The 22,228-nt window shown below is 45.9% G+C and overlaps 2 protein-coding genes across 2 annotated transcripts; one reads left to right on the top strand and one right to left on the bottom strand.

The window, feature by feature from the left end:
• The first annotated feature begins 96 nt into the window (after positions 1-96).
• On the top strand, positions 97-19,251 carry LONP1 (lon peptidase 1, mitochondrial). Its single transcript, XM_027706129.1, has 18 exons — positions 97-225; positions 2,210-2,298; positions 2,706-2,825; positions 4,386-4,614; positions 5,139-5,200; positions 5,779-5,908; positions 6,285-6,368; positions 8,052-8,272; positions 9,663-9,801; positions 11,834-12,012; positions 12,573-12,660; positions 13,285-13,407; positions 14,136-14,252; positions 14,538-14,678; positions 14,764-14,929; positions 15,900-16,108; positions 17,359-17,523; positions 18,856-19,251. Exons 1-18 carry the CDS (start codon positions 121-123, stop codon positions 19,018-19,020), a joined length of 2,532 nt encoding a protein of 843 aa, XP_027561930.1. The 5' UTR covers positions 97-120; the 3' UTR covers positions 19,021-19,251.
• Positions 19,252-20,337: 1,086 nt separating this feature from the next.
• Positions 20,338-22,001, bottom strand: RPL36 (ribosomal protein L36). The gene is made up of 3 exons (XM_027706130.1): positions 21,799-22,001; positions 21,014-21,148; positions 20,338-20,471 (listed from the first exon to the last, which is right to left on the bottom strand). The coding sequence occupies exons 1-3, from the start codon at positions 21,889-21,891 to the stop codon at positions 20,382-20,384; spliced, it is 318 nt and encodes a 105-aa protein (XP_027561931.1). The 5' UTR covers positions 21,892-22,001; the 3' UTR covers positions 20,338-20,381.
• Between the last annotated feature and the right edge of the window lie 227 nt (positions 22,002-22,228).

Consider the following 22,228-nt stretch of genomic DNA (forward strand, 5'->3'; position numbering starts at 1 on the left):
GGCCCGCGCTGGCACCAGCGCAGCCCCGGCGGTGTGCCGGGGGGCGATGCGATGGAGGGCGGCGGCGGCGGCGAGGACGGCGGCGGCGGCGGGGCGGAGGGCGGCGGGGCCGGGCCGGTCATGACGGCGTTGACTCCGCTGCTCGTCCCGGAGCATTTCCCCAACGTGCCGCTCATCGCCGTGACGCGCAACCCCGTGTTCCCGCGCTTCATCAAGATCATCGAGGTGAGCGGCCGCCGAGCCCGCGGTCCGGGGCCGGAGCTCGGCCCCGCCGGCCCGGGAACCGCCGCCGCGGGGGCCCCGGGCCCGTTCGCAGCGCTGCCGAGGGCGGCTCAGCCCGGGCCGGCGGTCCCGGCCGGGGGTCCCGCGGTGGTGTCAGCCCCGGCCGTGCGGTGCCGCTTCTCAGGGCCGCGCTCTTTGTTTTGGCAGGTTCCTTGAACCGCAGAGCACCGGGCAGGGCGGGGGGGTGTGTGTGTGTGTGACCTCCGCTGCTCGGCCTTTAGCTCGGGCTCTGTAGCCGGGCCTGTCGCGATAGCGGTTTGGTTTGGGACAGTCGAAGTTTCACGGGTATTGCGTCAGCAGCGCCGCTTCTGACGGGAAGGTCAGCGATTCACACAGACTCCGTCGGAGTTTGTTGTCTTCTCCGTGTTCTCTGATGAAGGTTAAGCAAACGTGTCCTTGGTTTGGTGGCAGAGCACCGAGACCCGTGCTGGTGAGGTGCAAGGAGAAAGCAGAAGTTCGGTGTGGAGCATCACAGTCGCGGTGTAGGAGGGTGCCGAGACGTGCGGATGGCAGTCACCGTTTCAGAGCGTGATCTTTCCCCCCTGCACCCCATATGGATTTTTAAGAGCTATAAGTTATAGCATTGATGCGTGACTTGGGCTCACAGGCCAGAAATACTTTTTTCTCCTGAAATGAAACCTCGAACAAGTACTTGTATTTTTGTGCCTCTCTAGTGTTTTACTAATCTGATTTTGAAGTAAATGTAACAAAAAATGAATCAGTATTTTCTTGTTCCTGTAGTATTATTTATTACTACTTCTACTGTAGTATTTTTCTGCATGTTCAAATCTAATATGTACAACTTTTACTGTCCTTATAGCTGTGTTGGGGGAAGGAGAAGGTTATATATTATTAAGATCTCTAGACATGCAATCATACACCACATATATAAAAGCCATAGATTTAAATGCACAGGTCAACAGTGTCTTACAGAATTGCTAAATGTTCTCTCTTACCTTGCAAATTCATTGTGCTGCAATTTAATACTTCATTTCCGGGCAACATGAAGTCTCTACAGCGCATAAGGAGTTATTAATTTTCTTTCTGTTAATATCTGTGGCACTGATAAGCATAAGTTGTGCTAAACATTGTGCAAAATAAAATAGGTGTACCAAGATTAGAATAGGCCAACAGTGGTGGTATTGTTCCTGTTGCTCTGTCAGAACCGTGCTAGTTGTTACCAAAGCATTGAGCGATGCAGCTTCTGTCCATGGCTTTGAAGAACACTCAGTGGTTGGCATAGTAAGTTTACGCAACAGCAGAATTCACAAGGACTTTTTTTCGTGGTCACTGAGGATTCAGCCTGCTCTGATAACCAGTCCAGTGGTGCTGGGAGATCTGCCAGGGGCAGGTGTGTGGCTCCAGAGAGCAGAAGGGAGTAAGAAAGTAAATCAGGGAGAAATACTGGCTGAAACTCAAAGCAGGGACTCAGGTGGGCTGGTGTGTGTAGGAGAGGAATTGAGCAGAGGGGGCTTTGGAGAAGAGGGTTTAAACAGAGCTGGTGAGCAGAATTCAGGCAACTGATGGGGAAGGGTGAACTAGTTCCCCATCAGAAGTGGAGAGCTGAGACATGCAGGTGTGGAAGGGGAAAAGAACGGCGATGGCAACAGAAACTCTTACAAGGTGCTGTTCAAGTGACTGAGAGGTTTCTTGCTTGTAAGACTTGTGCAGATTAGGTCTAGTTACTCCCCCTGCCTTTGAGCTTGTCTTATCTTGACTATGAAGTGACTTGTTTTAAATACTGAAATGTCATCTTTCTCTAATACTTTTCCACTTCCATATTACTGTCCTCTAATGGGGCAAAACTAGAAAAATACACGCTCAAACTTCATAATTTCGCTGTAGGGTGTCACCATGCCTGGCCTTATACCCTGAGAGTGCAAAGCTTACAGAAAATCCACCTCTGATCCCATACTTGTTGTCCTAGGTGAAAAATAAGAAGCTGGTTGAGCTACTGAGGAGGAAAGTTCGTCTTGCCCAGCCTTATGCAGGTGTTTTCCTTAAAAAGGATGACAAGTGAGTTGTTTCTCTTGGTCTTTTTAAAAAATACAAAAATAAGCTGTTTCCGTGTCTGGGTTGCATTTACACTAAAAGCTATTATCTGAAATTCCCTGCCTTGGGTAGTATTGCAGAAATTGTAGTTAGTCTTGGACCATCCTCATGCTGTGACAGTTTTTGTTGCCACCACCAGCACTGCTGGGAGCCAGAGTCTTTAGAAAAGGCTGCTGTTTGGGAAGGTAGATGAGCTATCCATGTACTTGGATGATTTGAAAAGGGGCTACATGGTGGTAACAGTGAGGATTAAGTGTCTTTGCTCCTAAATTCAAAGTTCTGCAACCAGTGATTGATTGTTTCTTTCTTTTTTTAACCTGACCTGCTCTCTCAAGTTTCTGAATATCTACCCCAATTTTTTCACTCCATAGTAATGAATCTGATGTGGTGGAGGATCTGAATGAGATCTACCAGATGGGAACTTTTGTCCAGATCCATGAAATGCAGGACCTTGGAGACAAGCTGAGGATGATAGTCATGGGACACCGAAGGTTGGTTACTGGTGCTTCACTGCATCTCACCAGACATCTGTGTGAACAGGGAGATCCCCTTATTGGTTTCACCACTTATATGCATTTTTCTACACAAGCTTTTGCTTTGTTACCACACTGTATCCTGACAGTGCTCTGGTACCCCAATATTCCAGGTACTCTTACAGCTCTGACTGCAAAAGGAAGAGACAGAGCCTGTCATTCTCATATAAATTGTGATGTGATGCAAGGAAACATTCACTAAGCTGAAGTTTAGCAGTTACTCTGACAAGTACAGCAAGCTTTAGTAATGGTGAAAAAAAAATCTCTGAAATAATTCAAGCCAGTATTTCTACTTAAAAAAAAAAAAGGTAGTCCAGACTTGTAATTATGTCTTGCCTACATAATCTTGCCCCAGAAGTGAACTGAAGAAAATGGGATTATTGCTGAAAATATAGATTTAGCTATTTGTGCCAAATATTTTGAGCTAAGACAATATCAAATTGTATTTTTTAAAGCATAAAATAATTAATTTCCATTAGAATTAAAAATACAAGGACAGAAACATGGCAGGGAACAGATCCAGGATGAGTTTTGCTTTCAAGCATGGCTTTTTTCCTTCCACTCACTTCACCTGCATTTCTTCTGGACATCAATGAATGAGCAGTACTTGTTGAACCTGATTTTTTGTGAGTTCACAAGTCAGCTCCCTTTCAAATGAAGTCTTAGACTGCCTGCTGCATTATCAAAGCACAACTGTGTTTGGTTAGATTTTGGAAATAGGCAGCTACTGGTTTTGGTTTACTTGGAATAGAAATATTTCCCTCTAACTTGCAAGGATTTGGATTCTAAAGGTCTGACTTGAGAATTGGTCTTTATAGGCTGAGACATAGAGCACTGGTCAGTCACGTCCATGGGAACCCCACTGGATGTCAGATTTGAGGAGGATTTATAGGGAAACACACAGAAAAGGAAACTCCTCTGTCAGCAGCCAAAATAACAAAATGTGGTGTCCTGTAAATGTGGGTCCTCTCCTTTCTATATCCCTCTTTTAGTTCTCCCCTTACACCTTCTAGATGCCTTCTGGGTCAGGGCAGCAGCTGGGGCTATTTGGATCCTGAGTGGCCATTTGGCTGCTGCCAGACTCTGTTCCAGGTGCCCTGCAAGAGAATGTTCTGCTACCCAGCACTGATTGCCACCACCAGCAACCTCACCCTCCAGAAAATGTTTTGAACTTAATTGTGTGTGGTATTCTGTTGACAAAAGTACTCAAAAGTTGCTAGTACCAATAGGCTAATTCAGTGGTCGGTTAACTTTTTTGTTTGGCAACTTATTGTAAATTTACTTAGTAAGTCCTATCAGTATCTACCACTTACTACTGTTTTACTGAATCAAGCCTTATTTTGATAAAATGAACCAAAAGCTAAATCTTGTCAAAACAAGTATGGCTGGTTACCTTTGTCAAAGTTTGAAATTTTAGTTTACTCGAAATACAACTTAGACTCTCTCCTTCTCATGCTGAAGAGCTGAAGTCACAGATAACAGGGGGATTGATTGTTGCTGGTTTCTTTTGGCTTTCAGGATTCGTATAAACAAGCAACTAGAGGTTGAGCCTGAGGAGCCTGAGAACAAACAGAAAATTAGGAGGAAACAAAAGCGCTCTAAGAAAGAGGCTGAAGAGGAGCCTGGAGCGAAGGACCAAGCTGTGGAATTGGTACTGGATCCTGTAGCTGCTTCCTCGCAGGAAGTTCTCATGGTAGAAGTAGAGAACGTGGTTCATGAAGATTTTCAGATCACAGAAGAGGTTAAAGTAAGTGAATTAATTATACAGGCCTGGACTTGTCCTGTAGAATTGCACCTGCATTTCTTGCTTAAAAGGAAGAGTTCTAAAATCAGGCTCTAATTTCCGGCTTCAGAAACTAGTTCCTTCTTTTCACAGTCACTGCACGAGGGGATTATATGAAAGTAATGAATTTTTATTACAACAGCTCAGTTCCTTAGAACTGGTGACTTCGAGAAGTTGCTGAGTGAAGAGGCTGAGCTGTGTTTAAATCTGTGTGATGTCCTCTGTCAAACTGAGTCTTTGCTTAAAGATGGCTTGAGTGCTCAACCTGATGGTACCTGCTGGTCAAGAGCCAGTGTAGTTTTGTGCACGCAGACAGACAGCCTGTAGGCCCTGTCGCCTTTCCCCTGAGCACCAACTTCCCCAGCACCAAGTGCCATCAGCACAGCACTGCAGTGGGTGGCCAGGGTCTGGGGAATGTCATATTTGTGCTGAGGCCTTGCCTGTCCTTTTCCATTCTTTTGGTGATTAAGTTTTTATTGTGTTTATAGGCACTTACTGCAGAAATTGTTAAAACAATCCGGGACATCATTGCCTTGAATCCCTTGTACAGGTAAGTCTTTCCCAGGCTGCCCTACTTTGGGAACAGCATCTTCTCAGGCTGGAGTATGCCTGGATTTTCTATTCCACTTGTCTTTTTGCTGTAATGAAGAAGAGATATTTGCTGAATTGTCACCTAGAATTTTGGTTTGGGATGTAAGCTTTATCATCCAATATTGGAAACAGAGGGGAAGTTTTGAAAACATGATGTGCAACTTAGAAATGAGGTAGGATGATTAAGTCCTAAAGCAGGTGACCTGAGTCCAAGTGAAGCTCACTGCAATAAGTATCATGATCTAATCCATGTAATATGAGCAGGATAAAAGTCTTGGCATACTGGCATCAAAAAATCTTACATACCTGTGAGGAGAGCATTTCATATATTTGGTTTTATATCTCAGTGACCATTCCTTTAATCAAGTGATTTATGTGTTTTGTTACTTAGTATTGATTTAGTGAAATTAATATAAGTTGCTGTGAAACTGAGCTGTGTTTCATTTGTTTGCACTGTCACAACAAGTAAATAAGGATACTCCCTTTTGAACATAAAAGTTCACAGGGCATTTTGGGGGTTATCCCCCTTTCTTTCAGAGAGTCTGTGCTTCAGATGATGCAGGCTGGCCAGCGTGTCGTGGATAACCCCATCTATCTGAGTGACATGGGTGCAGCCCTAACAGGGGCAGAGTCACACGAGCTTCAAGACATCTTGGAAGAAACCAGTGTAAGATGAAGCTTTTAACTGAAGTGATGTGAATGGAATCAGTACATCTGTTGTATGTCATGTTTTCTTTACCAGCCTCGATGCAGAGGAGACTTCAGTGCTGTTTGATGCTGTGTTAATATCAGTGACTAGATTCCTGTTGAAGGATATAGTAAATCATTAGTACTGATTTATTCTGCAAAGTTACTGATGCACTGCGTCTGTGGTGACACATAATTTTCTTTGCATGCTGTGGAATTGCTGCGAGTTTGTCTTTCCACATCTGCAGATGCTGGAGAGTTCTCCCAGACCACCTGTTGGAGTTTTTTATTCTGCCTTTCCCCCCGGGAGTTGACAAGGGTGTAGCATCTCAAAACTCATTTTGTGTCTTTTACAGATTCCCAAACGGCTTTACAAAGCCCTTTCCCTTCTGAAAAAGGAATATGAGCTGAGCAAACTTCAGCAGCGTCTCGGAAGAGAGGTAAGGTTTTAGGGTAACAAATAACCTTATGTGTGTTTATAAAATGTCCACTGCTGTGGTGCTTATTGCAGCAAGGCAACAGTACACACTCCAAAGGGACATTATTTAGAGTTGAGATTTTCTGTTCTTCTGTTAGAAATGCCTTTTTTCATGCACATGGTAGAAGTAACAACACACGAGGCTACAGCATCTGCTGTTAAATTGTGTCCAAGTTGTAATTTCAAGCAGATAAATCCTAGAGGTCTGCAGTTTACCGAGCACCTGTGTAACAATATACAGCATAACACTGTATATAGAATATAGTAGTGTAAATAGCACAATGTTACTTTGAAAGACCCTCTGCTAACTCCTGTGAACTGCAGTAGTTCCTGTCTGTTGTAAGATTTAATCAGAATACAATAACTGCATCAGTATACTAAGTCAAAAGTTCCTGGGTTTTTTAACTCCCAATAACTGGGGCTTTCATGTTAGGTGTAAAATGCTTTTGGACCAGGGTTGGAATTGTTGGAGACTTCTTAAACAAATTGGACAGATGAAGTCTGTGGGATCAGATGGGATGCATTGAAGGATGCAAAAGGGGCTTATCAATGTCATTATTTTGGCTTTTTCACTCATCTTTAAAACACTGTGGTGACTGGGGAGGTTCCTGGAAAGAAGAAAAAGGTAAATGCCGTGCCCACGTCCAAGAAGGAGAATCAGGGAGACTGTAGGCATGTCAGCCTGCCTCAGTCCCTGCCAAGATTGTGGGGGAAATTCTCCTGTAAGTCCTGTACATGAAAGAGGACATGATTTGGAAGAGCCAGAAGGAATTTCCCAGAAGCAAACTGCCTAATTGTCTTCCCTGATGAGAAGGTGCAGAGCACAAAAGGGGAACGTGGTTTAGTGGTGGGGCTGGCAGTGCTGGGTTAATGGTTGGACTAGATGATGTCAGAGGTCTTTTCCAACCTGAATGATTTTATGATTCCAGCAGTGACTGTTGTGTACATTGACATTTGCATGGCCTTTGTTGAGGTCAGCCATGGTAGTATTCTGACCAAATTGGGATGTTACAGACTGGAAGGATGTAATATAAGGTGGGTGAAAAAACTGGCCAGACTACTGGGCAGAAAGGGTTGTCATCAACAAGGTGAAGTCTAACTGCAGCCAGCTACCAGTGGTGTCCATCAGGGAGTCAGTAAGAACCTCCTCAGGTTCTGCAAAGAGAAATTCATAGTGCCACACCAGGCTTGAAATAACCAGGATAGAAAACAGCTTTACAGGGAAGGACTTTGAAGCCCTGATGTGCAGGAAGCTTGCCATGAATTAGCAGACTGTCCTTGTGGCAATGAAGGCCAACTGCATTCTTGGCTCCACTTGCCCTGTGTAGGCAGCAGGTAGAGAGAAATGGTTAGTCCCTTCTATTTGGCACTAAGGAGATCACATCTGGCTTACTCTGCTCAGCTTTTGGTCTCCCCAGCACAAACAAAACATTGTAGCACTGAATGACGGCAAGTGAAGGCCACCAAGATGTGGTGGGCGCTGGAGAATGTTGTAGAGTCCCTTTTTGTATTATAATATGCTGCAAATAATTCCCAAGGAGTATTGCCAGTTGCTGGGAACATCATAACTGAGAAGTATTTGGAAGCATTTGATGTTAGATGGGTTGTACCAGGAACAGATGACTGTATTTGTTGCTTTGTCTAGGTGGAGGAGAAGATCAAGCAAACACATCGCAAATATCTTCTCCAAGAGCAACTGAAGATCATTAAGAAAGAACTAGGTCTGGAAAAAGAGGACAAGGATGCCATAGAAGAGAAATTCCGTGAGCGACTAAAGGATCTGGTAGTGCCAAAACATGTCATGGATGTGATTGATGAAGAGTTGAACAAGTTGGGTTTGCTGGATAATCACTCCTCAGAATTCAAGTGAGTGCTTGGCTGTGTCCTCTGGTGTCAGGGTTAGTTGGGAGAATGAGAGAAATCAATGCAGTTCTGCAAAGGTCTTAAGAGTTTCTTTTCTCTTGTTGTCATAGTTGTTTTTTCTGAACGTAGCATATGATCAGATTATAGGATTGTTCTCCAAATTGCCTGTGTTTACTTCTGTAGTTCACCTCTTTTGATCATTTTAGGTCTTCTCTTGCAATCTCATAAAAAATTTGCAGTTAGTTCTGCCTTGTGAAATATGCAGTGATTCTTTTTCTGCCCTTAATTTTGGCTGTTCCTCCTTGTACTTTGGTATTTTCAATAGATGTGAGAGAAGAGAAGCTAGCTGTTAACATGACATTGGCTAAGCTGCCTGAGGTGGCCCCTGAAGTGTTGGGACAGGGTTGGAATTGCAAAGGAATAGTTTATAACACATGATCTGTGACATAGGCTGTCAGAAACTGAGCTCAAATTGAACATTTCTTATCTGTTGAGTCAGAATGTGCTGTACAATACAGCAGTTGATGTACTCATCAGCTCTTTGATGTCCTGGGTCTTTGCTTTTCAAAGTGTCTTTTATGGAGTAAAAGACTGTGTTTGAGGGCAAACACATCATTTGAATGAGCAGCATCTTGGTAATCATACAAAAGACACACTGGGCTTCCCAGCCAGCATTAGTACCTTTCCCTTTGCCTCAGGGTAGTAACAGTGGTTGCAAGCTTGCAAAGGAAGTACTTGGGTGGAAAAAAGCCCAAGCTTGTTGGCGTGGGGTGAATCCTGGGCCCAGCCAGCTGAGCTGTGCTTGGCTGTGTCCATTGCTGTGCACAACTTCCTACTTACTGCATCCTGCAGACCTCCTTGTGTGTTTGAACCTCTGATCTGAGTGTGCAGTTTTAGAATAGTGAGTGCTGCTTTGACACACCCAAGTTCTCCTTGGTCTGGTTATGCTGATTATCTCTACTGTTAACTTCCACACTGACATCCTTACCTCCCAGTCTTAAATCTTTCTCTGTGGTGTTTTACATCCAACTGTTTTTCCTTGCTTCTGAGCCAGGAATCATTCTTTACCTTGTCTCTGTCTACTGGGGAGACAGAGAAAACTGGTCTTCTATTTTTAAGTTTTGTAACCTGATCCAAACAGTTGACATGGTGTAGAGTGTACAAGCAGTCCTGCTCCTTTTCGGACAGGAGACAGCCCTACACCAAAACAATCATCTCTTTTCAAACCTATGACAGTTAGCAATGACTGTCCAAGTAATGATGTTCTTTTCATAGCCTCACTTCCATGAGTAGTTTCTATCCCACTTGTTCTGGTGAGATTGTTTCGGAAGGCAGTGGAGGAAGACATGAGCTGGTTGTTGTCAAATCACTCTCATTTGTGTGTTTCTGTCAGTGTTACACGAAACTACTTGGACTGGCTGACATCCATCCCATGGGGAAAGTGTAGCGAGGAGAACCTGGAGCTGAGCAGAGCCCAGGCAGTTCTGGAGGAGGATCACTATGGAATGGATGACGTCAAGAAGCGAATTCTGGTAAGGCAGGAGCAGGCAGTGTGTCCCATTTCACACTCTGCTTAGCATCAGGCATTTTTGGATGTGTTTCAGAGTGTAGCTCTCCATTGTATTGGTGTTAGTTCATGGATCAAACAGAGAGGTACATGAAAGAACTGAATGTTCTGGTGATTAGTTAATGTGTTTAATTTTTTGTGGCAATGAAGGTCGCGTTCTCATTTCAGACTGCAGTGTACTGGCTTGCACTTAATGCTGAGCAAGTGAGGAAGCAGTCTCTGGGTTTTAATCAGTCTGTTCAGAGACTTGTTCCACGTGACTGACAAAGGTACAACCTTTCTGAAACACACTGAACCTCTATTCATAGCTCTGCACTAAAGAGAGGAGAAGTTAGCTAAGGTGCATGTTTGCCTCATAACCTTTCCCTGTCCCCAGAGCTGGATGCTGAAGGGTTTGCAGTCTGTGCAATGCAGCACCTCATAAAAAAAAAAAGGCCAGGGTAGTTTTCAGTGTTGCCTTGTTCTGCAATATCTGTCACTTTTTGCTGGAGTGTGTCCTGCCTCTGCTTGCTGTGGTTAGGGAAGCTGTTTTAGATCAGAGCAGACAATTGCAACAGGTTGCAAAAATTTCAACAGCTTGGTGTGGGAACTGCCTGCCTTTCCAGGGGACAGGAATAGACTCCTCCTCGCAGCAGCAGTGAAGGACAATCCCAGTGCAGGCAGGATTTGTGCTGTACTGGGCAAGTGCATGAGAGTGCCAAGTGGAGGGGGAGGCAGGTGGAGATCCTGACTCTGCATTAACAAATCGTGATGAGAGCTTAGTGGATTTGGTGAAGCTGTTGAGTGTAGCTGGCCTTCAGTTTGGCCATTTCCTTCCAAAACTGCAGTAATTACAGCAATTTCTTTTACTGTTCCTAGAGCTTCATGTTACCTTGGGGACAGCACTGATGGTACTTAGGCCACTCAGTAATTATTGTGCACAGAAGCCATATAGACAGACACTAAACTAATGGTACAATGTTGTTAAATACAGTGAGTAGTAAATTCTTAGACACCCCAGGATTTTGCTTTTATTAAATTGTTCCAGTCTCTTTTGGTGAAAGATAAAGGTGAAGTACCTCCTTGCTGACAGCCAAAGAGGGCTGGTCTCCCTTACTAGTGCCCAAGACTCGTGACTAAATCCTGCTGTCTGATTTATTATTTTCAGTGATTTGTGGTAAGCCTGTTGTGGCACACTTGCAAGCAGATAACCCTTCTGAGTATCAATAGTCAGCACTACTCCTGCTGACTGGGCCCAGCCTTTATACACAAATAGACTGAGTTGCATCATACAGGCCTGTGGCTTTGATTAGTGATGTGACACAGAGAAGACTCCCGTGTTTCAGCAGTGCAAGTGAGGCTGATGATTTTAAGGTACCAAGGAATATCTGCAGAGGTTTGAGCCTTAGTTGGATTGGTGCTATGGTCCTTGTGTAGTATTGCTGTAGAGGGAAGAGACAAGGCTTATCTTTGCTAAATAACTGGCTTGTTACAGGGGAAGTGCATCTCTTTGACCACTTGCACATCATTCCTTCACTATAAGTGTATAAACAGTTGAGGCTTCAGTTCTGGACTGGTATCTTTTGATTCCTCAGCTGCTGAGTGTTACTGGAGGGTTGTCTGGCATAGAAGTGTGAAAAGATGCAAGCTTAACTGAGCACAGAGGAAGTGGTCCAGTAGGAGATGCTGACATGTAGCTTGAGAGATTCAGGTGAGAACTAGGGAAGCTGGGAGAAGAACTAGAAGTCTGCCTTCTCACTCTCAGATAGTGGAGAGAGAGACTGCCTCTCCTGGTGAGATGAGTACAGAGCACAGAACACGGGGACAACCAAGTGTGTAAATAACTGGAGGGAAAAGAGATGCCCCAGTATCCTGACTTAGCTTTTCCCCTTGCCCTCCCCAGCTTCTTTGAGAACCAGTTTTGTGTATAATGCTCATTGCTTGACCTGATAACAAACACGTTTTGGTGTTGCTGCTGTTGCCTTCTGTTCACTACTGGTGCTTCATTGGTTCTGCAGGAATTCATAGCAGTCAGCCAGCTACGAGGATCCACCCAGGGGAAGATCCTGTGCTTCTATGGCCCCCCTGGGGTTGGCAAAACCAGCATTGCCCGCTCCATTGCCAGAGCCCTAAACAGGGAGTACTTCCGCTTCAGTGTGGGAGGGATGACTGATGTAGCAGAAATAAAAGGACACAGGTCAGTGTGTAACCTGAGCAGTTTCTCTCTCCAGCAGTGTTTACTAATGTTGTCAAAATAGGAACCCAACTGAAATTGGACAGTGTGTGTGATTTTCATCTCTGTTCTGCCAACCCTTGCTGCTTGTTCCCTCTAGCAGAAAGATTATGGTTTGCTATGAGCAGTTTGTTCCTTCAGTGTATCTTTTGATTTACACTGCTCTTTGTTTTTTATCCCTATCAAGTATGGGAATGAAACATTCCCTTTTCTAACATTTCTTTACCCAAACCCCAATAAAATTCAAACATCTCTGTTCTCAGCTTTACCTCTTTGCTTTCCTCTAATTGAAAAGTGGTTAAAACTAAAGATAAAAACTATAGTCCAGGAGTATTTTGCCAAAATTCATGTCTGTTCTTTACTAGGAACAGACTAGATGGATCTTGGTGCTTAGTATGGTGATGGAGAATGCTTTTGATAGATGCAGAAGAAATAAAGACTTGTTTCCCAGCAGGATATACCTGTTCTGTGATGTGTGCTGTACTTTGCAATGGTTCCCTAAATGGTTCCCTCTGATAAAACAGGAGGACATATGTTGGAGCAATGCCAGGAAAAATCATTCAGTGTCTGAAGAAGACCAAGACAGAGAATCCACTTATACTGATCGATGAGGTGAGGTATTTGGTCTTTATTCTAGGTTTTGCTCTTAAAGATTTGTATTGATTCTTGACCCCAGTAGAGAAGATAAGCAGTAACTCTCCTAAAAATCCCAGGGGTGTTTTATTTAAATGAAGCTGAGCTCTCAAGTTCTTTGGGTGACAGTAATACCTTAGACCCTTTGTTTTCTCTTCCTATAACAGGCTCCAACTTTAAAATTTTAGTTCTGCCCTTCTCATTAAATTGTGGCTGTTTGGATCACAAGGATCCTAATGGACCTGGCTGGATATTCCGAGGCTTCCATAGCTCCTGTGTTCCTTACCTTGGTGTGGGCACATCACTGTGCACAAAACCACTATTGCCCATGTGATTATTAGCAAGAGTCACTCTCTTAGCACGTCTGAAGCAAGACTGTAAGGAATAAGATGCTTAATCAATTTGTGGCCTGATTTGAGAATAAATGAGTCAGGAAGGATGATTGTGGAGATTTAGGTGAAAGCACAGAAAAGTTGAAGTGTGGTAGTGGATGTTTATAAACACACACAAAAAGATTTTCAGATGTAGCCTTGAAAAAATCTTTGCTTGAGAATTTATCGTGGTAAGAAACTTCTCAGAGCATTAAAATTTTTTCTCCCACAGGTAGATAAAATAGGAAGAGGATATCAAGGGGATCCATCCTCAGCCCTTCTAGAACTATTGGACCCAGAACAGAACTCTAACTTCTTGGATCATTATCTTGATGTTCCTGTGGATTTATCAAAGGTATTTTTCTCTTCTGCAGAGGTTGTAGAGCTGAAATGTATGAATGTGGATCAATGTATCTGTCCATGAAAAGATGCTTTATTTATTTGGAAAGGGACATGAGTGATATACAGCTATCTCTGCAGGAGTTGGCTTTAACTGAAGTGTCTTACATGAGAGAACATGATCACCAGCTTATGTCCTGTAGCCCCAGCTCCCTGCAGAGCCAGCAAGACACAGATGTGTGGTCTCTGCTAAAAAAGGCAGGATTTTTCCTTTTGTGTAATGGTTGGCAGAGTTGATGTCAAGGGAGGTGGCCTAAAGCTGGTATCAAAGCTTTTGAAATTGGTTGTCTTCGCTCTTTTTGTATAGGTGCCATTAATTGCAGAATTGATGGATTAGGAACAGGTATAGATAATTGGGCCGTTATGTGCTAATTTCCTAGAAGGGAAAAAGAACTTACAAAGGAAATATAGATCTCCCCTGTTTTCTGGTCCATATCAGACCATTCTGATTTCCCACTGAATACAGTGCTATGTGTATTTCTAACCATTTATTTTGGGTGTAGGGAACTTCCTACTACATAGTTCTAAAATCTAAGACTTTTCTCCTAATAAAAACCAGATTCCACAGAGAGGATGATCTTGCTGTAGCCCTTCAGACAGAGAAATGCAGAACTTGGGAACTATTGCTTGGACTAAAGCAGCAGGTTAATGGAAGTGTTTAATATGATCTTGTAATACTTCCAGGTACTTTTTATTTGTACTGCCAATGTGACAGAAACCATTCCAGAGCCCCTGCGGGATAGAATGGAAGTGATCAATGTGTCAGGATATGTAGCAGAAGAGAAACTTGCGATTGCCGAGGTAAGAGAAACAAACCACTGTTGTGCTCTGAATTATTACATCTGATAAAATTTTTTTTTGGCAGATTCAGGCTGACATGTTTATATCCAAGTGTGCCCAAAAAAATTAGGCTTGTGGTATTTTGGACAGAGTTGCTTTGATTTGAACACCCAGTCAAAGTAACTCCAGTGTTCCATAGGCTGAGGACACCAGAAAATGGCACTGAGCTAGAGGTTGAGTGAAATGGAACCATCAGGCTTTTGTCAAAAATACTAACAGAGGGATGTGGGGGATTATTTCTTTCAGAGGTACTTGGTCCCTCAAGCACGAGTTCTGTGTGGCTTGGATGAAAGCAAAGCCAAAATCACATCAGATGTCCTGACTGTACTCATCAAGCAGTACTGCAGAGAGAGTGGGGTGAGGAACCTGCAGAAGCAAGTCGAAAAGGTGAGGGAAAGTTATGTGTAACTGTGACCACTGTGCTTCAGCCTTCTCAGCTTTTTCTACAGAGACAAATTACTATCTCACTCAGGTATTGCGGAAATCTGCCTATAAAATTGTGAGTGGAGAAGCAGAGACGGTCCAAGTAACACCTGAAAACCTGCAGGACTTTGTAGGAAAGCCCATCTTCACTGTGGATCGCATGTACGAGACCACTCCCCCGGGAGTAGTGATGGGTCTGGCCTGGACAGCTATGGGTGAGACAAAACAGTTCTGGGTTAATGTCTGCATTTCTGTGTGATTTTCAAAAATTGAATGTGATAGTCAAACTGAATTTTCCCTCCTGAGTCCGCTGAAGTTCTTCTACTGGCACCAGTACAATGAACTTCTTTGGCCTTTGGATCCTGACTGCTACTTCCCTGAAGGATGGAGCCTTCCTTATTCCCTTACCCAGGCTCATCTTCGCTTCGGGCCTGCACATTTTCTCTTTAAGCTCCATATCCCATATGAACCACATACATTAGGAACAGCAGTGACTAAACATAAGCCTTCTGTGAGAGGGCAAGACCTTGTCTGCTTCCTTAACAGCTGGAGGTGCCGCTGTGACACGGCACAGATGTGTCTGCCAGTGATACCCAGCACTGCCTTGGCATGTCGGGGGCAGGTACAGGTGTCCCAGCACTCTCTGGGGGGGTGCAGTTGGCTGTTACCTTCCACTGCATTACTCCCCTAGTAACTTGGGGGTTCTATGCACCACATGATGGAAATACAGCACACACAGCAAAGGAGATGACCCCTGCTTACTCAAATTGATCTTGGGTAGAATTCACGTGGTTAAGAGGGAAATGATCATTATGGTGGAGAAGGTAAATAGATGTCTGGCACTGGAGAGCTGAAGTGGCTGAAAGTGTGTTAAAATATAAACTCATCTTGCTCTCTGGAAACAAAGAGCCTGAAACCATTATAAGAACTTGATTATTTCCACTAAATAGGGGTTGCATCTGTGTTTGTGGAGTGAAGTCCAAAAAAGCACTGAATGGAGACTGTTGAGATTTCTAGCTGGCCTTCCTGAGCATATCTGGGGAGCAGGTTTCAGCTGCTCTTTACCCAAGGCTAGTGTCTGATCACAGAGGCTCAGTTTGATATTCCTGATGTTGCTTCTGCATCACCCTTCTGGTTTGATTTTCCTTTAATTTCTTAGGATGTCGTTTTTCTTTTCTTTCTTAGGAGGTTCCACTCTATTTATTGAAACTTCCCTGAGGCGACCCAAAGACAAGGAGAGCAAGGATGGGTCCCTTGAAGTAACAGGGCAACTGGGAGATGTAATGAAAGAGAGTGCCAAAATTGCTTACACGTTTGCAAGAGCCTTTCTGATGCAGAAGGACCCCAACAATGACTTTCTTATGTCTTCTCATATCCACTTGCATGTGCCAGAGGTAAACTGATGCAGAGTTCACAGAGCATGCACAGCAGCCAGGCTGGTTTGCTCCCCTAGACGTGAAGCTGGAAGGCTTTTCATTTGTCCACATGCTGCAGAAATGCCCTCCTTTAGCAGTAAAACCTAGGAATGAAGATGTTTTCCTCAGGTTCCCATGAAAGTCTTCTTATGAGGTGTTTCCACTCCTTTCTGCAACAAGCATGTGGAGAGAATACAGGACTTGGATAATGCTCTAAGGAATCCTAAGCTTTTGTTGTAGCTGTTGGCCCTGGTTGTGCAGGGTGGGAGGAAACTGACACAGAGATAAGTGATTTGGATAAAAGTTCATATGAAGTTACAAGGGCACCAAAGTTTAGGTCTCTGTGTTAGTGGGCCTTCATAAAGGCTTCAGGTCATTTACACATAATTGAAAATGCTACTCTTGATCTCTGTGCCATGGTTCGTAGTCCCTATAATGGCAGTGATTGCGTTTCTTCAGTATTTGGGACTGAAAATAAATGCACACAGTGGTCAGAGAGGCTCACACACTGTGTAACAGGCTTTGGGCAGGTGCTTTACTGAAGACAGGTTTTGTACTGTGATTGTGCCCAAGTTTTCCTTCTGGACTATTTGCATCCTCTGTGTCTGTCCAGGTCTGTGAGTTGGTTTCCTGGAGGATCAGAAGAGTGCAGATGTGATCTGTGTATCTACTCCCTCTCAGACATTCATTTCCTCTGTGCTTACCTCAAAGATCTGTTTGATCTTAGATAAATCCAAACTGTCACTAGTTCAGGCCTGGATTTTGTGGGGCTTTATGTACTGAATGATCTCTTCTGCCTTGAATGATTTTCAGTATTGTCCTCCCCTATTTTGTGACTCTTGAAGGTCTTCCCTTATGCTGTTGACTTCTGTTTCTTGTTTCCATAGCTGGCTTAGGTCTAACAAAGAACTTCAAAGTGTTTGTGCCCTTTTTTTCACTCATGTTGCTTATTCAAAGTCCTGAGTCCAAAAAGTATGGTGGTGGGATCAGGCCAGAAACCAAATTGTGGACTCATGGATCATTCCTCATGAATAAGGTGAGGAATGCCACAGTTGTTAATAGATCAGCCACTTGAAATAACAGGATTCCATCAGTGACACGTGTTCAAAAACCTTTGTGAGACCCTGTGAAATTGGGGCAATGCTAAAACAGCAAGGACAAGGGTGTTGTCTGGCTTTGCTGCAACTTTGCTGCTCCAGGAGTGTTGCACTTTGTTTTTTTCTAAACAGGGAGCAACCCCGAAGGACGGACCAAGCGCAGGGTGTACCATAGTAACAGCTCTGCTGTCGCTGGCCATGAATTGCCCAGTGAGGCAGAATGTAGCCATGACTGGAGAGGTGTCATTGACTGGAAAAATTCTGCCTGTTGGTGGAATCAAGGAGAAGACTATTGCGGTAAGAGCTCTTCTCTTGTGTCTGTGCATCATCCATGGGAGAGCCCTGGGTTGGGCTCAGCGGGGAGTGGGACAGCCAGGGATTGCTCCTTGCAGTGGGACAGGCAGTGATTCCATCCACAGGGTGGAGAAGCCTGCAGGGGAACATGGGGATCTGGGCTGTAAGGAAAGGGATGGGACCCCAGGCTTTGTGCCAGGGCAGCTGTGTTGGCCTAGTTCAATTCCACCTAGACTGGCAGAATTGAAGGTAACAGCCTTAACTGACTGAGAGCTGTCTGCTCTGTCACAGACTGGCAGAGTTCAATCATCTGTGCTGGGTTGAAGTGCCTCTTTAAGGAGGGCATCCAGTGGAGATTTGACAGAATCCATAAGGTACATCCTTAACATCCAGGCTCTGTTCCAGCGTGAATTTGTCTGACTTAACATTTCATACAGATGTCTGTTTTAGAAAAAAAGGAACTTAGTGTCTTGTATTTTTGGTTTCAACCCATTGCAGTTTTCAGAATTCCTTTCCAAGCATTGAATCTCTCTCCCTACTTTTCATCTGCACAACTCCAGCCCACATAAGCCTTGCACCACACACATTTTTCTGTCTTCAAGAGCATTAGATCTTTCTCTGTTGAGCGGAGGCTCCACGTCAGCGTTCTGTCCCCAGACCTGTTTGGGCTGCAGCCTCGTGCATTGTGATTTCTTTTCCTCATGTGACTTTAAAATGGGTAGGTGTTTGTGGCAGTACAGGACTAGCCTGTGCTCACAATGCCTTGTGACACTGACTGGCTGCACTTGCAGGAGTGTGAAGGCTAAATGCAGGATCACCCATAAAGTGATGGGTACAAACCTGCCCCTGGAGGAGCAGCTCTGCATTCCATGCTCCTTCCAGGGCAGCTGCCCCTATGAAAAGGCTCTCTAAAATGTTGTTAAGGGTATGGGTGGGGTAGGTTGGTCTAATAACCTGTTTCTAACTCTTGTTTTCATCCTAAGCTTTATCCTCCCCCAAGCTGGAACAGACACTTAAAACTCTAAAATAGTATGAATGGTTCTAGGCAATCCCCTAGTACGCTCACATAATCCTCCTAAAATGTGTCCCCCTCCATCTGTCCCTGCAGCTGAGGTGGCACTGGAGAGTGTGTTCTGGGCCTTGAGGGGAGATCTAGAACATGCTCCACCCTGGTGAGATCTCGTCAGGAATGCCCTTGGTGCTCTCCAAAGAACAGAGTAAAGCTGGATCATGCTTCTAATGACTGCTCTTGCTTCAGAAATAGGGAAGGGTGTTTCTGGCAGATGGAGAGATTCCTAGGACTCAACAGACTGCCCTACTTTGTTCTCCCCACAGGCGAAGAGGGCAGGTGTTACCTGCATCATTCTGCCATCAGAGAACAAAAAGGATTATTACGACCTTGCTGGATTCATTACAGAGGGACTGGAAGTGCATTTTGTGGAACACTACAAGGAGGTATTTGATATAGCATTTTCACAGCTGGATCTCGCTGGGGGATGATGACACCCCGTGCCCCGATGGCTGGAAGGTGGTCAGTCCCTCCCGCTCGGCCTCCGCCCAGGGATGGGTGACAGGGGCGATCCTGGAGGGGACAATCCTGGAGGGGACATGGAGCTATTGCTGCTGCGCAGCTGCCGAAATGAATGATGGCTCTGCTAGAATAAAGGATTTCTCACTCTTTAATACTGAATTATGATCCACAATAAAGCATTTCTGATTTTACCAAAGGAACGGGCTGTTATCAGCCACCAGCTGCGGGGTTAGTCTGGTCTCTTCTCGTTGAAGATGTTTCAGTTATTTCACTGTAAATCTCAATACAGCTTGTGGGAAAACACTGAACACTACACCCAGAGCTGGGCTGATGCACAACTTTTGTTCCTGGTGTGGTGGAAGGCAAGTAGCTCTCAGAAATCTCTCTTGGCTTAGAAGCCTGTGCTAGGCTGAGGGGACCCTGAGATCCTAGGACAGTTCAGCAGAGCTGGTACACTCCGCTGCTGAAGGAACATGGTTCTCCAAGGTCAGTCACAGGTCAGAGCACCACAAAGAACTCCAGGCTGAAGGAGAGCAGATCTGGCCTGAAGAGCAGTGTGAGCAGTCAGCACTGTGCTGCACCATAGATGGCCTGTGCCTCTGCAACAGTTCTCTCATGTTCACAGAGTGAGAGTGTTGTGACATGACTGTTTTATGTCAGTAAGCACAGGCCTGGGGGCCAGAGGACTCAAATACTTCCATCTTACAAGGAATGCTAAGAAAAAGGAATTTAAAGAGGGGAAGAGCAGTTACATGAAGTCTAGTTGAAAAGTATTTCCTTGTGCAGGAAGAACAGTCATCATTTCGCAGCAAGGGAGCCCAGAAAAAGAGTCTACCTGCTGAAGTCCACAGAGTTCTTGCTGACTCCAGGTCTCTCTCATGACTTGTTAACACACTGTACAAGGCAGGTGTGAACAGACAGTACAAGGGGAAACAGGAGCACAAAAAGCTGCACAAGGAACAGGCTGATGTGCCCTGAGGAAGGGAGTGCAAAGTAGTTACTATTTTCAACAGCAGTTTTTGCCCACTGACTTCCCTCCTACTACCATTTAGGTCTGGAGACAGACTGGGAGGTGAGAGAAAGTATTTAGCTATTGCAGAGACTTCTGTGCCCTGAGACTCCACATGATCTGGAGGATTCCCTTCTAGAATAAGTCACAGCACCACCAGTAGCAGCAGCTGCAGGTAAAATAAACCAGTGATGCAAGTTCTGGATGGCTGCAGTTCAGGGCCTTGTCAGCATCCCCAGCAGCACCCGCTGAAGCACATGTACCACCAACACTACCCTGGTTTTGGGAGAAAGGACTTTATTGTGTTACAGCCTGTACAACTCAATCCTTCTTTGCAGCAGCTTTTCTCATGGCTGCCAGGACATTACTGAGTTCCTCCCGCTTCCTCTTGGCCCGGATGTGAGTGCCAACCTGTGGGGAGAAAGCAGGGCAGTCAGTGTTCACCCAGCACAGACTGGGGCTGCTGCAGGTGTCACTGCAGACAATCTACTCAAAACCAGGCAGAATGGTAAAGTCCTGGAAACCTCCAGCCAGGGGGCTGCCATCATGTCTTAGTGGTACTTCTACACAGTGATTTGGGGCAAGGAAGAAGCTGCTTTCAGCTCTCACTGTTGCCCTCAAGGAATCCCATTTGAATTCTCCTAGTTAATAGTACCCAACCTCCATCAGTGCTGTTCGCCTCCCACCAGACATGCAAACCGTGTAAAAACAGCACAGCAAACCTGGATCCCAAGCTCGGGGCCTTTTTGGCTAGGTACCTTTGTGTCCATCTCCTGCTCTCCCACCCAAGCCAAGGACCATCCCCTTCACTCCTTCAGATTACACCAGTAACTTCCCAAACAATGGAAAAAATAAAGTAATTGAAAAGCCAAGTATACCAAAGCAAGGGCAGAAAAACAGAAAGCTGACACAGCAGTTTCTGCCATCCTCGTTAGGAGGATGGACTGACCTACCCGCTTCTTGATGAACTTCAGAGCACGTTTGTCCTTGGACACTTTCAGCAGCTCCATCGCGCGGCGTTCGTAGGGCGCAAAGCCACAGACTTCCCTGATCATGTCTCGCACAAACTTGGTGTGTTTGGTCAGGCGCTGTGGGGAGGGAGGAGATACGTGGATCACAAGGAATGTATGTGCTGGTTTACCCTGGCGGGACTGCAAAGGGCTGCAACAAGCTCTGGGCTCAGGCCCCAAAACCAGCCCCTGCTGTTGGATGTCCCAGGGGAGCTGATCCCTGGCAGGTACCGCGGAGCACGTGAGCTGGGCCAGGTGTGCTGGTCTGTCCTCACCCCAGCCCCGAGACGGGGGGTTTCACACACTGGCAGCGCCACCGTGTTTGGAAAAAGTGGGGTCGTGAGATCCCGAGGGTTTCCACTGCTACACACCTCGGACACCACAGCTACAGCCAGCACTGAATCAGAGCGGATGAAAGGCACAGATGCGTTAATGCCTCACAACAACCCCCGCACTCAGCGAACCAGGCCAGGAGTCGTCATTATTGGGCAGTTTTGCGGGGGTCGCCTGTTGTCGTTACCAAGAGAAACAGAGTGGGAGAGACTCCAGAAGCCCCTGAGGCTCCACTGCTCCTGGCCCCGCCCGGCCGAGCCCTGCCCGGCCCCTGTCACGGGCAGCGCGCAGGTTCCGAGCCCTCCCGCCTCCCCACGGAGAAGGCCCCGAATCGCGGCCCCGCTCCGGACACACGGACACACCCGCACCGCGGGCCGGCACAGCCCCGTACTCACCCCGCGGCGGCGGCACTGCCGGGGCTTGGACACGTTCTTGGTCACCTTGTAGCCCTTGTTGAGGCCCACGGCCATGGGGTAGCGGATGGCCATGGCTGCGGGGCGGCCCGATGGGCGCGGATGGACTGGGATGGAACACAAGCGCCGGGTGCCCCGGCAATGGCGCCCGACAGGAAGGAGCGAGCGCGCGCGGGGCGCCGGGACGGGGACGGTTCCGGCCGCGGGCGGGGCCGAGAGGGCGGCGGTGTGAGGGGATGGGGGGGGTCATTGGGGTCATTGTGCGGTGTGAGGGGATGGGGGGGTCATTGGGGTCATTGTGCGGTGTGAGGGGATGGGGGGCTCATTGGAGTCCTTGTGTGGTGTGAGGGGATGGGGGGGTCGTTGGGGTCCTTGTGTGGTGTGAGGGGATGGGGGGGTCATTGGGGTCCTT

The sequence above is a fragment of the Neopelma chrysocephalum genome, unplaced genomic scaffold (assembly GCF_003984885.1).
Source record: "Neopelma chrysocephalum unplaced genomic scaffold, ASM398488v2 Primary Assembly neopelma1_365, whole genome shotgun sequence".
In the NCBI taxonomy this organism is placed as follows: domain Eukaryota; kingdom Metazoa; phylum Chordata; class Aves; order Passeriformes; family Pipridae; genus Neopelma; species Neopelma chrysocephalum.